The sequence below is a fragment of the Hemiscyllium ocellatum genome, chromosome 22 (assembly GCF_020745735.1).
Source record: "Hemiscyllium ocellatum isolate sHemOce1 chromosome 22, sHemOce1.pat.X.cur, whole genome shotgun sequence".
NCBI classification, from domain to species: domain Eukaryota; kingdom Metazoa; phylum Chordata; class Chondrichthyes; order Orectolobiformes; family Hemiscylliidae; genus Hemiscyllium; species Hemiscyllium ocellatum.
In genome coordinates this window covers 16,129,862-16,156,622 of record NC_083422.1, presented here as the reverse complement: position 1 = coordinate 16,156,622, position 26,761 = coordinate 16,129,862, and the positions used below count along the sequence as shown (strand labels likewise).

Sequence of the window (26,761 nt, the reverse complement as noted above, 5' to 3'; positions counted from 1 at the left end):
TCCTAAAAGTGAGTCTGTGATTCATTTCTTTTACAATTTTACATATTTTATCCTTGGAATTTGTTCTAACACTTATCTTTGATAAACATTTGATACAGCTAAGATACTTACCAATGTCCCACCATTAATTCCAACATAAACATTTTTGGATTATCTCCTGAACAATGTGTTTCACTGAACTTTCTTGGTCTTATCGTCGAATCTCAGCAGGCCCTATCGAAAAATTGCTTCAAGTGGATTAGCAAGTTTCTCATGGTGACTTCAGGTAAGGGGTCTCCAAAGGTAGTGTTTTAACCTGACCCACCTTGGGATAGATCAGTGCATGCAGGAGAAAATCAATATGCCAGCAGGTTGAGAAGTTACCAGAGACCTGTTCTTCTGGAAAGGTGTGAGATAACCCATTGAGACAGGCTGGAGAACAATTAAACTATGCTAAAGATCAGCTGTCTGCAGAGTTAATCCTGCATTGTGACTATAAGTGCCTGTGCCTGGTTCCTGGGGTCAATAAAGCAGGAACACAGTGAAGCTGAACAGGGTGGTGAACCTGATGCTTTATAAAAACCTCAAATACTGATTCAAGACAATTGCCTCTTTGCCTAGGATGTATACTTATGTGTATAAAACATTGCCTAGGATGTTTACTTGTGTGCACAATACCTTATGTACACCAGGATTTGTGCTGGGAGTTCACCTTCACTAATTATTAGGTGACATCCACCACTTTGCCAACATTTCGGCTCCTTTGGGGCATTTCTCTCTTTGATCTGCACTGTCGTGCTGTCTCCCTTCACTGAAGAAGACCAACAATTTAAGCAGCTGTACCCTGGTCCTCTGATGAATAACAAGAGGGGCAGTAACAACAGTGTCAGGGACAACAGGAGCAGGAGCTGCCTGCTTCTCAGCTACATGTCACTAAACGGGACGGAGGAGTTAAAGACAGCATTCTAGCTGGCTTGAAGCAGTATCCTCTAGATGGGTTTCTGTCCATGGCACTAAGCCTCCTGAGGAGGCTGGGAAAAGTTCTGTTAGTCATTGCTGACCCCTGCAGCCTTTACCTGGTGGCACACGATGCCAGAGGTTGTCAAAGTCACCATCTGGATATCTTTACTTCCTGCTTCCTCCAGAAATCTGCTGGTGCGATCTGCAAACTTTCACAGCTTGTGAGCCAGCACAGTGGCTTGGTGGTTAGCCCTGTTGCTCACAGCTCCAGGGACCCAGGTTTGATTGCACCCTCGGGTGACTGCCTTTGTGGAATTTGTGCATTTTCCCAGTGTCTGCATGGATTTCCTCCAGATGCCCCTGGTTTCCTTCCACAAACCAAAGTTGTGCAGGTAGGTGGATTGGCCATGCTAAATTCATATACTGTTCAGGGATGTGTAGGTTAGGTGTATTAGTCATGATAAATGTGGGGGTTAAGGGGATAGGATATTGGGTGTGGGTTTGGGTGAGATGTTCTTCAGAGGGTCGGTGTGGACTTGATGGGCTGAATGGCCTGCTTCCACATTCTGGGCTTTCTCTGATTCTGTTAAACACAACTGACAGCTGTCATGTTTGCCTCCCTCCTGGTGAGGGTAGTCAGATTGAGAATGCTAGTGAAATAGCAATGACTGGATTCTCCCAGCTTCTTATAGGCTTCAATAGTAATGACTGAACAATAGAAAGTTGAAATGAACTTCTTGGTGCTTCATATGAAAAATAAATTGGTAATTTGAGTTAGATATTTATTTTGTCACAGAGGGGACATGAACTGAATAAAATAGCATTGAATGAATGTACAGCAGAAATTTGCCAAAAGGAAACCAACTCTAGCTGTGGCAGCTGAGTGAGACACTTTATCATGGAGGCAAAAATGAAACACTCAATGAGGTATGCATGTCTATCAAGTTATTGCTGGGGTAAAAGAGATGAATCTTTCTTTCTGATTTTTGTAATGAAATCATTCCAATGATTTTTATATAGTTCAATATACGTTGTGGTTTTTTTTTTACCTTTTGTGCAGTAAACGTTATTTGCTTTTGTTAAAAGTACACTGACCATCTCTTGACAATATTTTGGGCAGCATGGTGGCTCAGTTGCCTCATAGTGCCAGGGACCCAGGTTCAATTCCCACCTTGGGTGACTGTGTGGAGTTTGCGCATTCTCCCCATGTCTGTCTGGGTTTTCTCCGGGTGGTCTGGTTTCCTCCCCAATCCAAAGATGTGCAGGCCAGGTGAATTGCTCATCGTGTCAGGGGTAAATGTGGGGTCAGGGAATGGGTCTGGGTGGGTTGCGCTTCGGAGGGTCAGTGTGGACTTGTTGGGCTGAAGGGCCTGTTCCCATACTGTAGGGAATCTAATCTAAAATTTTCAGTATCTGACCTCCATAGGAAAGGGGAGAAGAATACAGGTTGTGGTCTATCAAGCTGGGTTTCACACTGGCTTTTGATTTGTAACACTGTCAGCTTGGAATCAGAATAAGCTGAAATAGAAACTTCCTACTTTGGTTCCTGTCTCCAACACAAGTTCGTTGGGATGTGTGCCCCAAGCATTCTACTCATGAAACATGAAGATTCAATAATGCTAGTGCATTAAAATCATGGCAAGACCCAGGAAAGATAAATTGGTTTGAGAGGGGTTACAGCCCAAACAGATGAGAAGCATACTAACCCTTAAAAGGTTAAATTAACTGCTTAGGTTGCATTAACTTGGTTTGAATTCATTCACCTTTGAAACAGTGATTTAATCGAGGCCTTTCAAATGATACAGATATACAAGATGTTCAGAAACAATTCATCAATTCCAGATTTCCTGTCTTTTTCCTGCTCAAAATATAATCACCTGACCCCCATTCCACAAGGGTCCTTTCGTCCTCAAGCTGCTCCTACAATGTCCTTCCTATACCTTCCTCCCTGAGCTGCCTTAGTCCTCCATCTTGTTATGTCGAACCCTTCCATCAGTACTCACTTTCAATGTTCCCCTTAGCTAGTTCCAATGTCCTGAAGCATAATATCTTACTAAACCACACATCTTTCTGCCCTCCTCAAACTCCCAATTTTTCGAGAGAGGCGGGCAGGGTGAGGAGAGGGCTAAAGATTCCTGGAGAATCTGTGCTGGGATCTTGTAGCTTTGTGGAAATTAATAGCAGGTACATCATATTATTTCATTGTGGCGTTCTCCATCTTGGAGCTGATCAAATTAGCAAACTGGTCAACAGCCAGGAATCAAAAGAATGAGGAGGTTCCAACGAGACACATTTGGGGTAAAATTGAAATAATGAAGAACAGGGATTTGGGATTGGGATTGACCGATCATATCTGCTTGACAACATGTGTAGAATATTTTACTCAACATTTTGACAGAATGGAGTTGAAGCTTCGCTTTGTATTTTCTGCAACATCTGAGTGAAAATTAAGGTCGATCGCTACTTAAAAGATTATGTGATGGAATACTATAAATAGATCGGCCTTTTGCCTTGCAGTTCCTCCCGTGCAGCAGTAAACACTTACTGTACGCTTAACTGTGACAAATGACACTGCTTTAAGGGTTTCAACTCCTTTGTAATTTATACCAAAGTATTTGTAAAAGCAAACTCCTTGTTCAATAGTCTATGTGTCTAACTGTCTAAAGCAGATAGAATTTCAATGATTTTTACCTCATTATGTTGATCAAATGGCAAATTCCTGCTACAGCAAAACCTTCACCGGTCAGAGGGTTGGAAGTAATGGTCGATGTGTCACAATTTCCAGGTGTTTTCTTCCGTGACTATGAAACTAGAAACTGAAACTATTTCATCAAAATAACTACGACAGCTTATCTCCAGGGAGAGAGGTGCTGGAATATGGATGTGCATAATATCATGGGTTCCTATTGTTCCAGTTATCCACACAGACCTGTGCACTCACACAGAAACACACAAGCGCAACTTGTTTGATGAATCTCCATTTTACCTGTTTACCATATTCCTCAGACCTTTTGTTGGAATCTCCTGATGTGAGATGCTTTAATAGCTCTCCCATGATGAATTGACCTCAGCATCTCCAACACCTGGAAGTTGGAAACTCTAAGCTGCTCAATCCCTTTAACTAGGGCAACACCACCCTCCTACCTGGGCACTGACATTTTGCCCCACTCCCAGGCATTAAGGGACTGGACACTTCTAGAACATTCCCCCCAAGCCTTTCCCATCATGCTGATGGCAAAGAGCCTTGATCCTGATCTTTTGCACTTCATTCCTTAATGGTGGCTTCAGAATTTATACAATAGTCTTTTGTTGGCGTAAATCAGGTTGTAGGAGTTGGGGCAATTTTACTTAGAGCAAAGGAGATGGAGCAGCTATTTAATGGAGGGGTACAAGCTTGTGACAGGTTTCAAGGTAGACGTAATGATACAATGAGCGCTGGAGGGGGGCCACAGATTTAACATTTTGGGCAAGAAATGCAGTGCAGAAGCATAGAATCCCTACAGTGTGGAAGCAGGCCATTCAGCCCATTGAATTCACACCTACCCTCTGAAGAGCATCCCACCTAGATCCAGTCTGTCCCTGTAACCCTGCGTCCCCCATGTCTAACTCACCCAGCCTGCACATCCCTGGACATTACAGGCCAATCCACCCAACCTGCACATCTTTGGACTGTGAGAGGAAAATGGAGCACCCAAAGGAACCCCACAGGGTGAACGTGCACACTGACGAGATTGGAATCAAACCCGGTGCTGTGAGGCAGCAATGCTAACCACTGAGCTGCTGCGCTGTCCCGGAGAAGAACACTTACACAAGTCACAGTAATGATCAGTAAGCTGAGTACAGTATAGTTCTGAGAATTTGGAAGCAGCTTGGGATTTTGATACAAAATATGAGAGTTTTTTTTGTATTTTGTAAGGTCTTTTTATAGGATAAGTTGAAGCCCAGGATCGGGGCGGGGAGAGAGGGCAGCAGAAAGGAAAGAGTGACATTACAGGAAATAATTGGACTTTCATAGGTTACTTTCAGATTGAAGGGAAATGGGAGAAATGTTTACATATTGCAAACTAAAAGACCAGTTGGAAACTGTTAAAAAAACTAAGTAGATAAAATAGAGCTGCAGGGTGTATTGTGAATTCGGTGGGAGGTCACAAAAATAACTCTACAGGTCAGGTGATCCAAATTAACACCTTTATTAGTTTTTTATATATATATTTATTGGTCAATAAATATATTAAGCAACAAGTGTATATTAAGTTGTAAAGACATCTTAATGATCTACATGATATCTTTAATAGATTAGAGACATATGCAAACTAATGAGTAGATCTATTAATCTACTTTAGACATGCTCAAGATATCGAACAATGAATCTCAGTGCCTTCTGCCCATTAGGGACTCCATTTTGGAATGGCTGAAGAATTCAGGATCCCTGGCACGATTGCAATCTCAGTCCGAAGTGGTGTCCAACAAGTGCTACAGAGTCCTTGTTGTTGCTCCCATTCTGCATACGTTCAGTACTTTCTCAGACAACCACCTTCCAAGTGGCTGTGTCAAGTGGTTTCCCAACAGCTGAAACAACTGCCTCATACTAAACCAGTGATTTTCAATTCAGTTGTTTTCAATTGCTCATTGTTATGTTCAATGAACTCTTAATAATAAACCCTTAAAAATTTGGTTTGACCATATCATTTTTAATCCTACCAATAGACAGGGCCAGGTGATGTGTTTTACCTGCATAGTGTGGGAGATGGTGGACTTCTTTGTTGTTCATAATGACCACGTCTGTAGCAAGTGCTTGAGGAAGTCCGACTCAGAGTTGATGAGCTGGAGTCTGAGCTTCAAACGCTGCGACATTTCAAGGAAGCAGAGAGTTACATGGGTGCTGAGTTTCAGGAGACAGTCACACCTTCAGTTTAACTCCCTTGAATTCAGTCAGCAGACAGGGACAGGAGGGTGACTGTCAGTGAGGCAAGTGGACGGAACCAAGAGGTAGTGCTGAACGAGCCTCAGCCGTTGATCTTGTCTAATAGAGTTGAGATTCTTGCTCCCTATGTGGGTGAGAGTAAGGACAGTAAGGAAGATAAGCAAACTGACCATAGCACTGTGGTACCATTCGGGGTGGTGGGGGAAAGAAAAAGAGAAATGTAGTCGCAATTAGGGATAGTATAGTCAGAGGAATAAACAGGATGGACAGTCCCAGAGACTGTATTGCCTGGCGTCAGGATATCTCATCTGGGCTGCAGAGCAACCTGGAATGGGAGGGGAAGATGCCATTGTTGTTGTCCACAGACGTATCAATGATGCAGATGGAAAGAGGAAAGAGATTCTGCTGAGGGAATATAAGCAGCTTGGGGCAAAATTGAAAAGCAAAACCAAAAAGTATTAATAATCTCCGGACCACAACCTAAGCCAGGAGCAAATTAGCACAGGGTCAATGATACCTAAGAGATAAATGTGTGATTGATGTGGGAGAAACAGGTTTGAATTCATGGGACATTGGCACCAGCCTTGGGGAAGGAGGGAGCTGTAGCAATGTGATGGGCTCCACCTGGGACCAAAATCCTTTAGCCTTGTGGGGATAGAGTTCAGTTGCATGGAAAAAAAATTAAAAGTGGGGTGAGAGCTGAGCAGAGGCAATTTAAAGTTTCCAGAGCAAGAAATAGGAGAAAGAGTGTGGAAAGCATCCGGAATGTAACTTCAGGCATAGCAGATAAAGGGACAATATTAAGAATTGGGACAGTCAATGAGGGTGTTGTAATTAAATGTATACAGCATATGAAACAAGGTAAATAACCTTCTAGCACCTGAGGAGCAGGAGAATCGAAGTTTTGGGCATAAGTCTCTCATCAGGAGGACATCCTGATGAAAGGCTTATGCCCAAAATATCGATTTTTTTTTTTCCCTGCTCCTCGGATGCTGCCTGACCTGCTGTGCTTTTCCAGAACCACACTCTCGACTCTGATCTCCAGCATCTGCAGTCCTCACTTTCTCCAAATGAGCTTGTTACGCAGATTGATATTAGTTGTTGTGGGTATCACAGAGATGTGGCTACAAGGCACTCAGGGCTGGGATCAGAAGCTGTATCCAACGATACGGGCCCTATCAAAGGAAGAGGCAGATGGACAGGGGGGTGGGTTGCTTTGTTAGTAAGAAATGAAATTAAATCAAAAGCAACAAGTGATATAGAGTCTGAAAGTGTAGAACCTGTGCGTGTGTAGAGGAACCACAAAGGGAAAAAGACCCTGAGAGGTGTTATGTTCAGGCCACCTGGCAATAGTCAGAATTTGGGAAGAAAATAAACCAGGAGATAGAAAAAAGTGTGTCAGAAAAGCTGTATTCCAATAATCATGGGGGACTTCAATGTATAGGTTGGTCATGGATCCTAAGGAAAGGAATTTGTGGAATGTCTACCAAATGCTTTTCTGGAGCAGATTTTGGTAGAGTCCATGATGGAACTCTGAAGTGACAAAGAGGGAAATGTTTATTTTTCTTTGCACATGACTCTCTCCGCCCCCACCCCACTCCGGCTATCACCCTCACCTTGACCTCCTTCCACCTATCCCACCTCCATCGCCCCTCCCCCAAGTCCCTGCTCCCTACCTTTTATCTTAGCCTGCTTGGCTACTCTCTCTCATTCCTGATGAAGGGCTTATGCTCGAAACGTCGAATTCCCTATTCCTGAGATGCTGCCTGGCCTGCTGTGCTTCGACCAGCAACACATTTTCAGCTGTGATCTCCAGCATCTGCAGACCTCATTTTTTCCCCCACCAGGCCCCAATATAATAACTTGGAGCTTCCCCATACTGTCTCCCAACATACCCCTTTTCCATTCCATGTGATGGACCCAGAATCTCTTTCAAAACACCCACCCGAACACTAATGGCTAAGCACATGAATGCAGTTTAGAATTTAAAATATCCTGAGACAGACATTAGCAGCAAAGGGTCAGTTTTGTAACTCCTTCACCACACACCCAAAACCAAACTGGAGTTTAAATCAGGCTTATTTTTTTTTATATAATTTTCTTTATTAACCCCCACACTACCGCCTAACTGCGGTAGTGCTTATTTTTTCCCCAGCACCCATGGTGTGTGTGCAGGTGTGAGACACAGTGAGAGACACAAAGTGCACAAATCTTTATTCAATATCCACCACCAGGAAAATAGGAAAACACCCAAGTGGCCTGTGACAAGTAGTGCTCTTCACATCAAAGAACAATGCTGTGTGATCAAACAGTGAAGGGGAAAAATCAGGCTTATTAAGTGTTCATAATTGAATTAAAAACAGTTTCTTTTCAGCTGTGTCCAATTGGATCAATTAACCCAAATCCCAAAAAACTCAAATGTTTTTGTTTCTTTCTACACAGAGCAATAACTCTTGGGTGTTGGTTAGTTAGTTCACCAGTGATGACAACATTCCTAAATAAAGCAGACGTTTAGAATAACTAAAATACAATTCGCCATCTGAAAATTATACGCATGAATAATATGCTCAATTGAACAATATCTAAGCAAAATATAAGTGAAGTGGATACTAGGTAAAAGCTGATTATAGATTAGAGAGTGTTAATTCATCTTTCAGCTGAACTTTAGCTGGCAAGTTCATTACTGAGCTAGATAGAAAGACGTAATTCACAAAGGGCACTGAGATATTCTTCATTGCCTTGATCAAATTGCAGGGCCTTTTCAAAGTATTCCACAGCTTTGCGCTTCTTCCCATCCAGTTGATGCAGGAAGCCAAGAGCACCAAGGGCCTCGGTATCTCGTGGATTCCTGCGAAGCCGTCCTGTTGCGATCCTCTCCAAATTTTCACGGCACTTTTTTCTTTCTATGGAATTGTAATTCACTTTCATTCCTTCCAGAAAAAGGGCGACGGCTTTTGATTCTGCTCTTTTCTGGAATAGTTGAAATAATCCAGCTTGTAAACATATTGCTTGCCTATTCTCTGGACGGATATCTTTCAGTTTCAGGAGATTGGTGTAGATCTTCTCTGCTTCAGGAAACTCTTCATTTAGTGAACATATTCCTGCAAAATCCAGTTGTGCCTTAATAAAGGTTAATGGCCGAGGCTTGAAGGCATTTTTAAAATGAGACTTGCAAAGTTTGATCAGTTCAACTTTCTGTTGAAAAGCAGGATTGCTAGGGTTCTTGCTGAGTGGATTTTTGAGCAATGACATTAGTTTCTTTCTGTAACACAGACCGAATTGATGGTGTAAGAAGGTAGAGTTGGGGGTAATTTCCATTGCTGTCTTCAACACTTTCAAAGCTCTTTCAACATCTCCTTTGATTCTGTAAAACTTTGCTGCATATCGAAGCACGTGTGGGTGATCAGGAGACTTCTGCAACGCTCGTTCAACTAATGTGGATGCTTCCCCCTCTTGACTTAACTCTTGTAGTTTTAAAGCTAACAGCACCATGGCTTCAGCATGATCAGGATCCAGCTCCAGCACACGTCTAAGTTGTTTCATTGATTGAGTGGGTTTGTGACTCTCAGGGGTTCCAGAAAACTCTTCCAGACGATACAGAACAGTGGCATAGCCAACATTCCACTCAATGTTGTCAGGATCCTTCTCTAGAGCCTTTTTAAAACATTCCTTTGCCTCTTCATAATATTGGCCAGCAGATTTCAACAGTGACAAACCCTTCTCCCCATAAACCTCAGGTATCATTGCTGCAAACCGAGAGGCTTCAGGAAATAGCTTACAGACTGTCTCCAGCTTGTCGAGGTAGGACTGAGCCTCCTCCAGTCGGTCCATGTGATAATAAACCCAGGCATAGTTTCCATAGGTGACCAAGATTCTCTTCTCAAAATCATCACCATGACTCTCCTTCAGAATCTTTTCAGCTTCCTTTAAATTCTGAATTGCCTCTTCATATTTTCCTTGCTGACAGTTTATAAAAGCAAAGTGATTGTAAAACCGGGCTTGAGGTTTCACACTTGTCTGTATTGTATCTTCTAATCTTTGTTTCATATCATCCAAGTCGATGGTTTTTTTCTTCGAAGTCCACGTGAAGTGACATTGAAGCTGATCGAGATTCACTTTCAACGCATCCTTCTGTGTGGTGCTGCAGGAGAATAAAATTCATCACAATTTAGCTCATGCCAGTTAATGCATTTCCCCTGCATCGACACCTAACCTCTGCAAACTTACTGACAATGAAACCACGAGTTATACAGCCCAGAAACTCAGAAAGATTCCCTTGGCTGGTTTTGCATCTGTTTCCTTTCTAATGGCTGACCCACTACCTGCTGTTTTCTCATCAAATGCACAGCGACATCTCAGGAACAAGAGCATTTTTCATGCACTCCATCTGCCTGTTTTTTTTCAAATATGTCTACTTCTCACCAGGAGGTGTCTCATTGACAAATCCTAAGTGCTATTTCGAAAGTAGTTGACTCCTATAATATCAGTCTCAGTGACTCTCTCTCGGAGTGACTATGGGAATGTTCATTCTCCAACCTAACATGTAGCATATGTACATACCTCTAAAACAGGAAAGATAGTTCATCATAAAGTATCCTCAGCATTGTACAGCACTGTTGGATAGATATTCATTTCCTTCCCTTACTGGATTGTCTGCATCTGGGTGTTTTTGGAAATTCAACATAAGGCATTGACATTGCTTATTTGATCTCCATCCCCAGCCCTTACGTATTTCAAATTGAATGGGGCTGGGGAAGCCTGGCAGATTTACCAGCACTGGCTGGTGTTAGCCAAGGCCCTGAGGGTTTTGTTTGTCTATTGGAGCCTTCTTTTCCAAGATCCAACTTCTCTTTTCTCTTCACTATTTATCATCTATATTAATGAGGTGGAGCAGGGAGCAGAGAGTAATGTATCCAAATTTGCTTATAGTAAAAGAATTAGCTGGGAGGGTATGGTGTAATGAGGAAATGAGGAATCTGCAAAGGGACATAGGTAGGTTGAGTGAGGGGCCAATACTTTGGCAGATGGACTCTAATATAGGGAGATTTGAGCGCATGCACTTTAGTAGGAAGAATCCAAAAGCAGACTAATATTTAAATGGAGACAGACTCCAAAAAAAGTAAAGTGCTGTCGAGACCTAGGTGTTCTTGTGCACGAAACACCAAAAGTTATCATGTAAGTTATTACAAAGTTAGTGTGCATAAAATTGTAAAATGGGGAAAGCATTGCGTGGTCCCTTTAAAAGATGTTTTTTTCTCTGTGCTTCGCGATTCAAAAAGGACGTCTGTGGGTTTGCAGGTACACAGAGCCCCTGAATTGAAACATTTGGATTAAAAGAGCTGTGAGGTTAGTAATCCAGGTAAAAGTTTTGTTTTGCTGTCAAGACAACCAGTTCGAATTTAGCCAATCAATTTAAATCAGACCCCGAGCTAACAAAAACCTATTAAATTTAAATCTAATGGTTTTGACAACTAAGGACCAATCCAATTGTAAAACAGTTGATAGATCATCAAAAGTATAAAAGAAGAGAGCATTTGAAAATCAATAGGAGAACCAACTGCCATCTGCCAAGAGGTATTAGCTCTCAGCTCTTAGAGTAAGCACCATCTATTTACCATGGTATTGTGGCTCACCACCCAAATTCCTGACACAAGAATTCGAAGGAGAAGGCAGTCCTGATAGAAAATCAATGAGAAAACACAGAACATTCCAGAAGATGTAATCTGGCTGTAATTTAGAGAGACTCAATTCTAATTTTTATTTTAGTTTATGTAAGTGGGACTTGAATCTATTGGAACAGCATACCATTACGATTTTGTTTTATTTGGGAATAATTAGTAGTCAAGGGGGATTTGTTTGGTTCATTGGTGCTTCACTTAATTTGTTGACTGTTAAAATTAGGTAAGTGAATTGTTACTAGTTGGTTATAGAGTGAATGAAAGGAGTTTGTTTAATTTAACCACTTCTTTATAACAGCTTGAAGATAAGAGGCTGGTTATATCACTTTTCACACTTCTTTTAATAAATTATAGGGCAAGGTGAGCCTTTCTGGGTGTTTTGGTTTTAGCTCTCAGAGGGGGATCAACCTCCACTTTATAACAAGATGTATCAAGTAGTTAAAAAGACAAGGTAAAAACAATGACTGCAGATGCTGGAAACCAGATTCTGGATCAGTGGTGCTGGAAGAGCACAGCAGTTCAGGCAACATCCAAGGAGCAGCGAAATCGACGTTTCGGGCAAAAGCCCTTCATCAGGAATAAAGGCAGTAAGCTGGAAGCATGGAGAGATAAGCTAGGGGAGGGTGGGGGTGGGGAGAGAGTAGCATAGAGTACAATGGGTGAGTGGGAGAGGAGATGAAGGTGATAGGTCAGGGAGGAGAGGATGGAGTGGATAGGTGGAAAAAGAGCTAGGCAGGTAGGACAAGTCCGGACAAGTGAGCTTGTCCAGGCATCAGGTGGATTGGATTTGGTGGAGGAGGGGGCCCAGGACTCACAAGTCCTTGGCGGAGTGGGAGGGGGTGTTGAAGTGGTCAGCCATGGGGTGGTGGTTGTTGAGTGCATGTGTGGCCTAAACGTTGACTTTCCTGCTCCTCAGCTGCTGACTGTGCTTTTCCAGTGCCACATCTTTTGACTCTGATCTCCAGCATCTGCAATCCTCACTTTCTCCCTGTATTGGAGACAGTTCAAAAGAGATTCATTCAGCTGGAATGAAGGGTTGACTTATTAACCTGTTGGCTAAACAGGTTCAGCCTTTACTTGTTACAATTTAGAAAAAAAATGAGGAATGATCTTATTGACACGTACAGGATTGTGAGTGGACTTGACAGGGTAGATGTTGTGACGATGTTTCCACTCAGAGGGTTTTGAATGTCTGGAATTCTTTATCCTAATGAGTTGTGGAGGCTGCATCATTGAAAGGATTTAAAAAGGAGGGAGGTAGAGTTTTGAAATATTAAGGAATTGAGGGCTATGAGGAGCTGGCACTAAAGAGGATCTGAGGCCAGGGGCAGTTCAGCCATGATCTTAAATATTGGCCTACTCTTGCTCCTATTTCTTACATTATTATGTTTCCTCCCCACCACCAGCTTCTCAAAGCCTACTCCCAGACCCCAAGGCTCCACCCCTTTGGGGACTGCCTGCAGTCCCAGTAGTGACAAGACTAAAATGGTGCTGGAAAAGCACAGCAGGTCAGGCAGCATCCGAGGAGCAGGAAAATCACCGTTTTGGGCAAAAGCCCTTCATCAGGAATGAGGCCACAATGAGGATTGACTCAAATCTCCACCATCTGCAGTACCCACTTCCACTTTTGTGCAGTCCCAATAATGGCCACCATTCAACCTTGGCGCTGCTGGGACAACAGAGCTGCTGCCTGACAAAAATGGCCAGTTGCTCTCGAAGGCAGGGCCTTACTCCTGAGATATGTGAGGAAGTCTTTTTTGAAAGCTATTTCTGCTGTTCCCAGAAATATTCATGAAGGGCAGCAGCTGCCTCATCTGAAGTGGACTCCCTTTGTGAGAATGAGGAGGATGTAGAGTCCAAAGAACTGCATAAAATCCTGCCCTAGTAAACTTATTCTAATCTGGATGAATATCATCCAGTACAGTATTCTTCAGCAAGGCAGACTTGAGCTGTTCTGGTGATTCAGATGATGTTAAGGTTTCTAGGGCATTATTTGAAGCAAAAGAAAAAGTTGCACTTTCCAACAATCTCTCTTTCCCCGAGCTACACCACCGAAAACAGCTGGTGGCCATTCATTGTGATACTATCTTTGAACACCTTTGTAAGTTAAGCAGCACAGATCCTCGCCATCACAAAGACCATCTAGATCTATCCCTCTAGCATCACCTTGTCTGCAAGTCAGCAGCCCATCTTCTACTGAACCCCTCACACATTAGACTCAATTACCTAAAAGAGTTCCCGGCCAATTTCTCATCTGCTGCACTTCACAAAGTTCTGTGACATGCATAAGTTCCTCTCCTCCATCATCCATTACGTTTGGTCTTTCTGACTTCCATTGGCTCCAGTTCACAAATATCACAGAAGGAATAATGTCATCCTGGTGTTCAAGTCCCTTCATGACCTCACTCTTGCCTGTCTCTGTGATCTCCTTCAGCCCTAGAATTCTCTGAGAGCTCTGCATTCACCAATCTCTGGCCTTGTGTCCATTCTCCTCTCACCCACTGTTGGGTTCAGCCCCAAGAGTTCCAAAATCTCAGAACTCAAGACAACCTCTCCTTAAAGATTATCCATTCTATTCAACTTATTTTCACCCTCTAAGCAGTTCCTTCTTTTTCTTTGTATCAGTTCTTGCCTCAGTTTTTGTCTGATTACATTCCTGTGCCGCTGTAATACACTAAATTAAGAAAAATGGTATACCTTTAAAGCAGCTTGGTACACAGTGGTCTGTGTTTTTTTCTCTGTCCAGTCATAAAGTTAGTCTGATAGCTAAACTGCCAGCCATTCTGCTGGTCATTCTGAGAATCAGAAAGTCAACAATATATGGAATATAGCAGCAATCTAAGTGGGCATATAACCCAGACTGCATATGCAAGTTTAAAGTATCATATTATGTTCATTGTTATCTGTTAATAAACTCCAATTATATTTATTTCAAAAACAGCACAACTCTCTGCAGTATGTGTTACAAGCAGTAACATACAGATAACCACATCATATCAGAAGGTGATACATAAATGCAAGTTATTGTCACACAACTGAGTTATCATATTTCCCCTCAAATCTACAATGAATGTATTTCAAAATAAATAATTTCACCTGAATGGTAGAGGGACATTCCTACAAGATGTGATGAGGTGTTAGTTCAATGCAAAATTTTTCATGCTTTCTTGCTGTCCAAGCTACACAGGCATCCTTCATCCTTCAGCCAGCCCAGCTCATTCTCAACTCCATCTACCCCATGTGCATGTGGCCAGTCTTTTCCAATTCCACCCTTCCCCCCCCCCCGCCACTCCCCGCCCCATCCCCATCCTTTCTGTAATTCCCAACCAGTTCCTGGTGAATTTCCAGCCTTTGCCTTTTAATTCAAACTACTACACCCGGCTTTTCCTGCGGGTAACTGAGTTTTCTTTTCCTGCACTGTACTAAGGTTAAGATGCAGTGTGCAGCATGAAATTCTGTGGGTTTTTTGTTGAAACTATGAAGTATTTGTCTCTGCAATGCTAGCTCAGAGAACCTGTGATGCGATCCTTTGGCCAAACATCCCAGAGGCCCAGAAAACAAAGTCAGATGTTGTGTTTTTCAGTGTCCCAGCTGACTGTGCACCCATATGAAGGCTTTTTGTTTTCTCTGGTGACCTCCTGCTCATTATAATTTGGGAAAAACACTCTTTATTTGTGTTCACCCTGATACTTCAGAGCAATATTTTCAAACTTTTTCCAGCTGGTCTTAGCTGTTGTCATACCTCATGCATTTGTTAAGTCTAAGTTGGCAAATTGTGGGTTCAATCCTCACTCCACAGACCTGGCCTTGTGACTGAGGTTGGCACTGCTGATGCTGAGGGAGGTGTCCCATGGTAGGGACATCAGCATTTGAGTGAGATATTCAAATAAGGCTCACTCTGGCCTCTTAGGTGGGTGTGAGGTTTCCGATGGTGCTGTTGGAAGAACAAAGGATATCTTCACAATGCCCCAGCTGATATGTAAGCCCTTCGCAGACATCATCAAAACAGATTGTGTAACTTGGCATGTGCAAATTGTGTGTGCTTCATAGAATCTCTACACTGTGGAATCGGGCCTTTCAGCCCATCAGATCCACGCCGACCCTCTGAACACCAGCCCTCCCAGATCTACTCTATCCCGGTCACCCTGCATTTCCCACAGCTACTCCACCTAACCTGCACACCCCTAGACTCTATGAGCAATTTAGCATGGCTAATCCACCTAACCTGTACATCTTTGGACTGTGGGAGGAAACCGGAGCACCCAGAGGAACCTCATGCAGACACAAGGAGAACATGTAAACTCCACACAGACAGTTGTCTGAGGCTGGAATCAAACCTGGGTTCCTGGTGTTGTGAGGCAGCAGTGCTGACCACTGTGCCACCCTGCCAGCCATAAACATTTTATAATTACCTCTTAAAATACAACAGTGACTACACTTTAAAGCCGCTTCGCTGACTGTAAAATGCATTGGGCTTTTCTGAGGTTGTGAAACATGTTATATATAGATCTATCTTTTCATCTAATTGTTAGTAACTTCAAACACCAACAGACACATAATATTAGGATAATAAAACTAGGAATAACTCAAATTGTATTTTAAAGGTAAATTTGTTTTACATCTGAATAATATTTGTAACTATTTATGACACCTATTAATGAATAGAGAATGGGAGACATGGAGATTGAACAGTGACAGAACAGTTACTGGAGTAGAGAGCAGGATTAAGCTGCTCTGGAGTGATGGTACCTTGCAGGAGTGACTGCAGCAAGTTTTTAAGCCCATCTTCTCCTTATCAGCTCAGTGACCACTTCAACCAAACTCACATCAGGGATAGTCAGTTACATTCTGCAATGTAATGTGTTTTCTGTTACCCTGGGAATTACAGTTCTGAATGTTTTGGAGGAGACGGCATTGAACCAGGGTGGATAAAGTTAAAAATCACACAATGCCAGGTTATAGTCCAACAGGTTTTTTGGAAGCACTCACTTTCCAAACACTGCTCCTTTATCGGGTAGTTGTGATAAACCATCTGATGAAGGAGCAGTGCTTAGAAAGCTGTTGGACTACAACTTAGCATTGTGTGATTCTTAGTCCCGAATGAGTTTAAGTTCATTCATCAGGATGAACCACAATCCACAGTTTTATGTAAGTCCATCACTCCAGATAGTCATGTTTCATCACATCTGTTTGAGAACATTTACAGAATCAAGATGTGGTGCTGGAAAAAATGGGAAAATTGGATGCTGCCTGACCTGCTGTGCTTTTCCAGCACTACACTCTCAATTCTGATCTCCAGCATCTGCAGTCCTCACTTTCTCCCAATATTTACAAAATATTCGATTCAACATTATGACAGTGTGGAGTTTAATTAAAGTTTGATTTGTGTGTTTTTGGAATATCTGCGTGAAAATTAAGGTTGGTTTTCCTTAAAAGATTACCTGACAAAACACTATAAATTGCCTTATGACTCTTATTTCTTCTGACACTCACTAGTTCCAGTGCAACAGTAAACATTTACCTGTATGCCTCACTGTGACAAGTAATCCTGCTTTAAGTGTGTCAGTTCCTTTGTCATTTATAGCAAAATAATTCTGAAAATGAGCTCATTTTTCAATAACCTACATATTTACCTGTCTAAAACAGGTAGAATTTCAATAATTTGTTTACCTCATTATGCTGATCAAATGGCAAGTTCGTGCTCCACCAGAACGTCCAGCAGTGAGTTGAGAGAGAACTGCACTCAATGTGCTTTCTTCCCTGACTGTAAAACTAGCAGCTGAGACCGTTCAACCAAAACAACCAGCCCAGTTTATCTCCAGGGAGAGAGGTGCTAGAACATGGGTGTGCATGATGTTATAGGTGCCTATTGTTCCAATTATGTTCACTCACATAGAAACACACAACAAGCGCAAACTGCTTGACGAATCTCCATTTTACCTGTTTACCATATTCCTCAGATTCATTGGAATCCATTGATGTGAGCTACTTCAGTAGCTCTCCCATGATAAATTGCTCTCAGCATCTCCATACCTGGGTTGGGAAACTCTAAGCTGCTCAATCCTTGGGACTGGCCTGGAGCATCACCATCCATCCACCAGACCATGGATACCTCAACCAGTCTTGTGCAATAAGTGGGTGGACACTTCGAGAATATTCTCCCCCCAATCGTTCCCTTCATGTTAATGGCGAAGAGCCTTGATCCTGATCTTTTGCAGTCCATTCCACAAGATTTTGGAAGGTTTCGATAAGGTAGACAAGGATAAGTTCTTCCCATGGCAGGTTAGGCAGCATCCAAGGAATAGGAAATTCGATGTTTCGGGCATAAGCCCTTCATCAGGAATGAGGAGAGCGTGCCAAGCAGGCTAAGATAAAAGGTAGGGAGGAGGGAGTTGGGGGAGGGGCGATGGAGATGTGATAGGTGGAAGGAGGTCAAAGTGAGGGTGATAGGCCGGAGTGGGGTGTGGGCGGAGAGGTCAGGAAGAAGATTGCAGGTTAGGAGGGCAGTGCTGAGTTGAGGGAACCGACTGAGACAAGGTGGGGGGAGGGAAAATGAGGAAACTGGAGAAATCTGAGTTCATTCCTTGTGGTTGGAGGGTTCCCAGGCGGAAGATGAGGCACTCCTCCTCCAGCCGTCGTGTTGTTATGTTCTGCCGGTGGAGGAGTCCAAGGACCTGCATGTCCTCGGTGGAGTGGGAAGGAGAGTTAAAGTGTTGAGCCACGGGGTGGTTGGGTTGGTTGGTCCGGGCGTCCCAGAGGTGTTCTCTGCAGCGTTCCGCAAGTAAGCGGCCCATCTCCCCAATATAGAGGAGGCCACATCGGGTGCAGCGGATGCAATAGATGATGTGTGTGGAGGTACAGGTGAACTTGTGGCGGATATGGAAGGATCCCTTGGGGCCTTGGAGGGAAGTGAGTGTGGAGGTGTGGGCGCAAGTTTTACATTTCCTGCGGTTGCAGGGGAAGGTGCCGGGAGTGGAGGTTGGGTTGGTTGGGGGGGGTGTGGACCTGACGAGAGAGTCATGAAGAGAGTGGTCTTTGCGGAACGCTGATAGGGGAGGGGAGGGAAATATATCCCTGGTGGTGGGGTCCATTTGGAGGTGGCGGAAATGACGGCGGATGATACGTTGTATATGGAGGTTGGTGGGGTGGTAGGTGAGAACCAGTGGGGTTCTGTCTTGGTGACGGTTGGAGGAGCGGGGCTCAAGGGCGGAGGAGCGGGAAGTGGAGGAGATACGGTGGAGGGCATTGTCGATCACGTTTGGGGGGAATCTGTGGTCCTTGAAGAAGGAGGCCATCTGGGCTGTGCGGTGTTGGAACTGGTCCTCCTGGGAGCAGATGCAGCGGAGACGAAGGAATTGGGAATATGGGATGGAGTTTTTACAGGGGGCAGGGTGGGAGGAGGTGTAGTCCAGGTAGCTGTGGGAGTCAGTCGGTTTATAGTAGATGTCTGTGTTGAATCGGTCGCCCGAGATAGAAATGGAAAGGTCTAGGAAGGGGAGGGAGGAGTCTGAGACAGTCCAGGTGAATTTGAGGTCGGGATGGAAGGTGTTGGTAAAGTTGATGAACTGTTCAACCTCCTCGTGGGAGCACGAGGCAGCGCCGATACAGTCATCGATGTAGCGGAGGAAAAGGTGGGGGGTGGTGCAGGTGAATTTGAGGTCGGGATGGAAGGTGTTGGTAAAGTTGATGATCCGCTGTCATTTCCGCCAACTGCCACCAAAACAGAACCCCACTGGTTCTCACCTACCACCCCACCAACCTCCGTATAAACGTATCATCCGCCGTCATTTCCGCCACCTCCAAATGGACCCCACCACCAGGGATATATTTCCCTCCCCTCCCGTATCAGCGTTCCGCAAAGACCCCTCCCTTCGTGACTCCCTCGTCAGGTCCACACACCCCACCAACCCAACCTCCACTCCCAGCACCTTCCCCTGCAACCGCAGGAAATGTAAAACTTGCGCCCACACCTCCTCCCTCACTTCCCTCCAAGGCCCCAAGGGATCCTTCCATATCCGCCACAAGTTCACCTGTACCTCCACACACATCATCTATTGCATCCGTTGCACCCGATGTGGCCTCCTCTATATTGGGGAGATGGGCCGCTTACTTGCGGAACGCTGCAGAGAACACCTCTGGGACGCCCGGACCAACCAACCCAACCACCCCGTGGCTCAACACTTTAACTCTCCCTCCCACTCCACCGAGGACATGCAGGTCCTTGGACTCCTCCACCGGCAGAACATAACAACACGACGGCTGGAGGAGGAGTGCCTCATCTTCCGCCTGGGAACCCTCCAACCACAAGGAATGAACTCAGATTTCTCCAGTTTCCTCATTTCCCCTCCCCCCACTTTGTCTCAGTCGGTTCCCTCAACTCAGCACCGCCCTCCTAACCTGCAATCTTCTTCCTGACCTCTCCGCCCACACCCCACTCCAGCCTATCACCCTCACCTTGACCTCCTTCCACTTATCACATCTCCATCGCCCCTCCCCCAACTCCCTCCTCCCTACCTTTTATCTTAGCCTGCTTGGCACACTCTCCTCATTCCTGATGAAGGGCTTATGCCCGAAACGTCGAATTTCCTATTCTTTGGATGCTGCCTAACCTGCTGTGCTTTAACCAGCAACACATTTTCAGCTCTGATCTCCAGCATCTGCAGACCTCATTTTTTACCCTAAGTTCTTCCCATGTAATGGTACAATGAGAAAGGTAGCGGGGTTGGGGGAGGGGCAGAGATTTACCATTTTGGGTGAGAGATGCAATGAAGAGGGACACTATTTTTACATGGGTAGCAGTAATGACCTATGACCTGTTTCCTATGAGAATGATGAAAGGAAAAATTCTGAACAATTTTGAAAAAAAATTAGAAGGACACTCGAAGGAAATAAACATTTTAAAATTGAAGCAGGGGTAAAGGACTGACTGGATTCCTGTCCAGATATCTGACAAGACTTGAAAGATTGATTGACCTCCTTCTGTGCTACAATGTCTTGATAATATTATCCTATTTCAATGGCTGCTACCATCAATTCAACAAGAGTGAGTGTTGTCAACCATGTCTCTGTCTGACATTTTATTTTATCACTAAGACAGCAGCAGATCTCTACGTCCAACGGCCAGGCACAAAGTGACTTGATTCCATTTCCACATTTCTCTCTCCGTGAATGTCAGTGTGCAGATGGTGGCAAGATCAGCTCTGGTTCTCTGTCTCTGTCATGTGTTCTCCGATCTCTTCTCCTGCAAGAGTGGAAACAGGCTTTCTGAGTTAGTGAAATGAATGGACTGAAAGAATGAATGGAGAACATTCATGAAGGCTTACTGAGAAGGAGAGCTCTGTGTATTATGATGATGATGAGTGTCAACGATGGGTAATCAGATGGTGCTGTGAATGAATGCCCAGAAAGAGTGAGATAGGGTGACCTGCAAGATGTGTTTGTTTGATGACTCTCTGCAACAGTGAAGGATTCGACAGGCACTGTGAGGTGACTTGAGATTCTACATCAAAATGTGGTTGAATATCATGATTTGGAGATGCCGGTGTTGGACTGGGGTGTACAAAGTTAAAAATCACACAACACCAGGTTGTAGTCCAACAGGTTTAATTGGAAGCACTAGCTTTCGAAGCACTGGTATAACTACCTGATGAAGGAGCAGTGCTCGAAAGCTTGTGCTTCCAATTAAATCTGTTGGGCTATAACCTGGTGTTGTGTGATTTTTAACTTGGTTGAATATCCCATTCATTCTTCCTGCCTTTGATACATCATTAATCTTCTGCAGCATCATATTCAGGAGTGTGGTTCCACTCTCCTGCTATTGACCTCTTGAATGATGCCTTCTTGAGGGGGCCTTTATATCCTGACAAACAAAGACTCATTGTGTAGGCCTAGAAACATGAAAGAAGTTCTGGCCATACGATCAGATGGGATTCATCAAATGGTCAGGTGACATGTGATCAGACTGTCACATGACCAATGCCTCCAACCAGACTGTCACATGACCAATGCCTCCAACCAGAGCTAACAACCTGAGTTTAGGAACTTGATCTGAAACAAGGACCATCCAATATCTCTCCATCTGGAGATTGATTTAGAAAATGGAGTCCAGTTTATAATATGAGACCTATGATAGGACGTGCAAGAGAAATCCTGGATAAACTCCTCAGTGTGACAGCGGAGCAAAGGGCCTTGATCCTGATCTTTTGCAGTCCATTCCACAATGTTGTCTTCAGAACTTATGCAATAAACCTTGACTGGAATAATTCAGTTTCTGTGAGACTGGAGAAGTTGAGATAATTTTACTTGGATCAAAGGCAATTGAGGAGCTTTTTCATGGAAGTGTACAAGCTTCTGACAGGTTTCGATTAGAAAAGTTGTTTCCATGTAATGATACAATGAGACCGGGGTGAAGGGGAGGAGGGGCTTCTCTGTAGTTCAGCTCTGGCTGAAACTGGTGTGAGTGATGCTGTGACCAACTGGTGGAAGCCAAAATCCAGCCCAAGGCAGGGTAAAACAGCCCGGCAGTGTGGATGTGAGATGGGTGCAGCCACGTACATTTGTGGTGTTGGAGGCATTGATCATGTGACAGTCTCGTTGGAGGCATTGATCATGTGACAGTCTGATCACATGTCACCTGACCATTTGAGAGCAGTGCAGGCCCGAATGCTCTTCTTCCTCCAGTGCTACAAGGAACCTGACTGAAGCTTTGTGCAATTCTTATTTTTCTGAGCTTCTCGTGACTCAATGCTGCTTTCGTTAGCAGTGAGGAGACTACCACCATCTCAAGGGCAAATCTGTTTGGGCAATAAATGTTGGCATTGCCCACATGCTGTGAACGAATGAAGAGAAATGGGAATACACCTTGAATATGTGCTTTCTGAGTAAGAGGAGGAGGTAGCCAGCTTGGTCAGAAAGCTCAGCCATGATTCCCTCCCCACTCCAGAATACACCAAACTTGGTGATCTTAGCACCAGTTAATCAGGGATAGTTCTTATTGATGGTGTAATTCATTAAAGAATAGATATATGCCGTGGGTTGCCACCTTATTTATGAGTGACATTCAGAGGAGCGAAGGGACCAGGATGGGCTCCTTTGGAGCACTATCAGTTGAAGGAGTAACGTCAGGCTTCATGGCAATTTGAGAGATATAAAGTAACCATTTTAGCAAGAAAGGTGGCAGTGGATGGGTCAGGGAAGAGGAGCTCCATTTGGATAATGGAATGTTTTAAAATATAAACTGAGAGAACAATATTCAGTTATTGTTCTTGAGTGCTTGAAGATAACTGAATATCTGTAGAACTAATGACATATTTATTATTATTATTGTTATTTATATTAAAAGTAATACAAGTTGAACAATAACTGCTGGCAATTGTTTGAACTGGAATAGTCGATTCCCCTTAAACTTGTCCTGAACTGATGTATTGCTCAAAATCATTTGCACTGGCTTTCTGGCCTCCTGGCCTAGTGATAAGGACACTACCACTACACCACAATTACTAATAATCCAACAATCTCAGGTTTGAAGCTTTCAATTGACACCGAGAAACAGAGATAGGTTTCCATAGTTACTTGTATGCAGAAGTGCTGTCTCTGAAATTACCTTTGCTCTAATGTGAAGACTATGCCATTTGTCAAGGATTTTCCCAACCGTCCCTCACTATTTATCTCATCAAATTCTTAAATCATTTAAAACACCTTGACTACCTTACCATTTAATCTTCTATACTCAAGGGAATAGAAACTTCGGCAAGGGATAAAGACATAATGAGATGGATGACCCTAGTAATCTGTAGCTCACTCTTTTTAATAGATGAGACATTATTAAATTTCTACTTTTCCCCCATTGCGTCCCGACTGTCAAATTGCACTGCTGAATGTTTCCGAAGACAGAGATGGTCAGTGGGGCATGAAGCCTATTAAAACAAATCAACACTCTTCTTGTTGTGAATTACAGCCATGCTCTTGGGAAATTCAGATGTGGGATACAATCCCAAATAATCACTATTAGGCCAATCTCATCCTCACTTTCTCCGTGAATTTCTCAATGGCAATTATACCGGTACAGTGTGGCTGCAAGTGTTATTCAGGCAGTATACTGACATAGGGAGTTACCAAGTTGTGCTGCATTTGCAGTGCTGCATTTCTCAGAATCTTGGAGAATCACAGAATTGTTACTTTGCAGAAGGAGGCCATTTTGCCCTTTGTGTTTGCACCAGTCTGTCAACTGAGCATCATTACGCAGTGCCAATCTCCTGCATCAAACCTCCCTCCATTTTCTTACACATTATTTTTTTATCCAAATAATCATCTCTTGCCATCTTGAATGCCTCAGTTGAACATGTCTCTAACACATTTTCAGGCCCTAACTACTTGCAGAGTGAAATAGTTTTTCCTCACTTAACCTTTGCTTCTTTAGCAGATCAATTTAAATCTATGCCCACTTGTTCTTGATCCTTTACAAGTGGGAACAGTTTCTCCCCATCTACTCTGTGTAGGCTGCTCATGGTTTGGAAAACCTCTACCAAATCTCGTCATAGCATTCTTCATTCCAAAGAAAGCAGCCACAGCACTTTCAATCGAATTCATAGTTGAGATTTATTACCACTCCAGAAAGCTGCTTCTGCACTTTCTGCAGTGTGTTCCTCTCCTTCTTAATAATGTGATGCCCAGAATTGTACACAATCACTCCATTTGTGGTATAACAAGTGTCTTATAAATTTGACATCTTAATTGTTTTTATTAAAATTGGTGCAAATGAAGAGCAAATTTGAACTTCAACACAAGGCATATGAACCAGTTTAGATTTTTAAAATGTCTTCATGGGATCTGCAAAGTTAAAAATCACACAACACCAGGTTATAGTCCAACAGGTTTAATTGGAAGCACTAGCTTTTGGAGCCCTGCTCCTACATCAGGCAGTAGTACCGCAAGTACCTGATGAAGGAGCAACGCTCGAAAGCTAGTGCTTCCAATTAAACCTGTTGGACTATAACCTGGTGTTGTGTGATTTTTAACTTTGTACACCCCAGTCCAACACTGACATCTCCATTTCATGGGATCTGGGCATCACTGGCTCAGGCAAAGGTTACAGCCCATTTTGAATGACCAATGAGAAGATGATGGTGGTGAGCTGTCTTCTTGAACTGGGACAGTGCACGTGCTGTAGGTACACCCTCTGTGCTCTTAGGAAGGGTATTCCCAGATTTTGACAACAACAGTGAAGCAAACAGGATGTAGGTCCAAGAAAGAATAATGAGCAGTCGAGAGGAGCACTTGCAGTTGGTGGTGTTCCCTTGCATCCTTGTCTTTCTAGATGGTAGAGGTTGGTGAGTTTGGAAGGTGCTGTCGGAGGAACTATTGTGAATGCAGCTTTTCATTGAAATTAATAGTTTGGGAATTGTGGCCAGAGCAACAAGGTTGCTAAAGAAAGTCAGTGATTTCTAAATTCTTCTGCCTTGTTTATTTTGAAAAGATATTTGAGAAGAGCGATGTTCTAAATTGGTTCCCTCTCCTGATGAATAACTCTAACCTGACTCTGCCGACTTTTTTATTTAAATTTTTGTACATGTTACTGCTCTCTGCAATCACATTCAACTCATATGGATTATTCTGTCCTTTCCCCATAGTCTCTTGCATAGCCCTGCTGCTGTCCTGCTCCATCACAATGTACAGCATCATCCTGTTATCAAATCCATTCTTGTCCTGCTATTATTGATAGAATGCAGTTGATAACAACCAGCAATATCGCAAACCCATGTTACATGGGAAAACCTGAAAGAAGCAGAACCATGTTGAACATAGGAGGCTCCCACCGTCAAAAAGCCTGAATATTATTTTGATATTTTAACACAGCTGCTGAACTCATTTAGGTGTAAATTTATACAGACTTCTAAAAATAAGTAAATAAAAACATCAGGGACAATTGGGATTACTTGGCAAATGTGACATGCTGAGGTTCAGTTACCAGGCTAGAGAAGATAAAGTCTAGGTTTAATTAAATGTTTTATTAGCAAATCGGTCCACCTTAGCGTCTATGTTCTTCGCCCACTCAGATTGTGGGCATATTTTTGTCTCATATTTTGGCACTGCAATATTTAATATTGTTTACAGCAATTTGGATAATGGGTTTCCCAGGTGAAATCTATGCTATGTTCTCATTAAAGCTTATTTACAACGATAAAGAAAATAGGAGCAGGAGTAGGCCATTCAGCCCTTTGAACCTGCTCCACCATTGAATATACCTCAGTTGATTGTCCAACTCAGTACCCTGTTCCTGCTTTCATCCCATACCCTTTGATCCCTTTAGCCCTAAGAACCATATTCAAATGCCTTTTTGAAAACACTCAATGTTTTGCTCTCAAGTGCATTCTGTGACAATGAATTCCACACTCACAATTCTCTAGGTGAATACATTTCTCCTCATCTCAGTCCTAAATGGTTGCTGAGTTTCTGCAGCATTTTTTAAATTTATTTTTCTCACAGATTTCCACTGCTAGTATCTATAGAACGGATTTTGCTGCTTCTTGCACAAGCTGCTCCACGTTTACCGAATTGAAATGTTAATCAGTGATGACAACAGGCCATCTATATTTGGATATCTGTTTAACTCGCTGTGATCCAGACACACTAGAGTTCAATGGGGGTGAGTTTAGGCCGAGCCTGGAAATGGGGTGAAGCTACCCACTCTGTTGTTAGAATACTGAATGGACTCACAAACTGTTAACATTTGCCTGTACCTGTGTTTTTGGATTTGCTGCTGTTTACCTATTATTTACTATCTATCCTCCTTAAATCTGTGATCTGCCTGTTTTGCTCGCAAGACAAATCTTTTCACTGCGCCTCGTCACACGTGAAAATAAATTCAGTTCAATTCAATTGAAACTCAGGAATGTAGCTTAATTACATTAAGATTAATGTGAGAACATTCGACACCCATCAGGAGAGTGCACATTTGGAAGGAAGGGCAGAACTTGACAGTTCCTTGCTGTTGGGTGTGAAGGTACGTGCAGCCCTTACAATACAGCAAACTCACCCTCTGCCTAACCTGTCTCTTATTTGATGAACAATGCCAGAGGAATTGGATGGTGCGCCTATGCTTGGGCCTACTAAGGCTTTTAACTGGTCACTTCATGGCTAGATCCCACTTGTTTAGCTGCAAAAGCTGGTATCAGGTAAGGGGTGGCCATACCCCCTTTGAGGATCACCGGTCATCCAGGCC

At 43.4% G+C, this 26,761-nt stretch overlaps 1 protein-coding gene across 1 annotated transcript; it reads right to left on the bottom strand.

The window, feature by feature from the left end:
- Positions 1 to 8,480: 8,480 nt before the first annotated feature.
- LOC132826126 (interferon-induced protein with tetratricopeptide repeats 5-like) lies at positions 8,481 to 17,492 on the bottom strand. Its single transcript, XM_060841775.1, has 2 exons — positions 17,482 to 17,492; positions 8,481 to 10,004 (listed from the first exon to the last, which is right to left on the bottom strand). Exons 1-2 carry the CDS (start codon positions 17,490 to 17,492, stop codon positions 8,552 to 8,554), a joined length of 1,464 nt encoding a protein of 487 aa, XP_060697758.1. The 3' UTR covers positions 8,481 to 8,551.
- Positions 17,493 to 26,761: the final 9,269 nt, after the last annotated feature.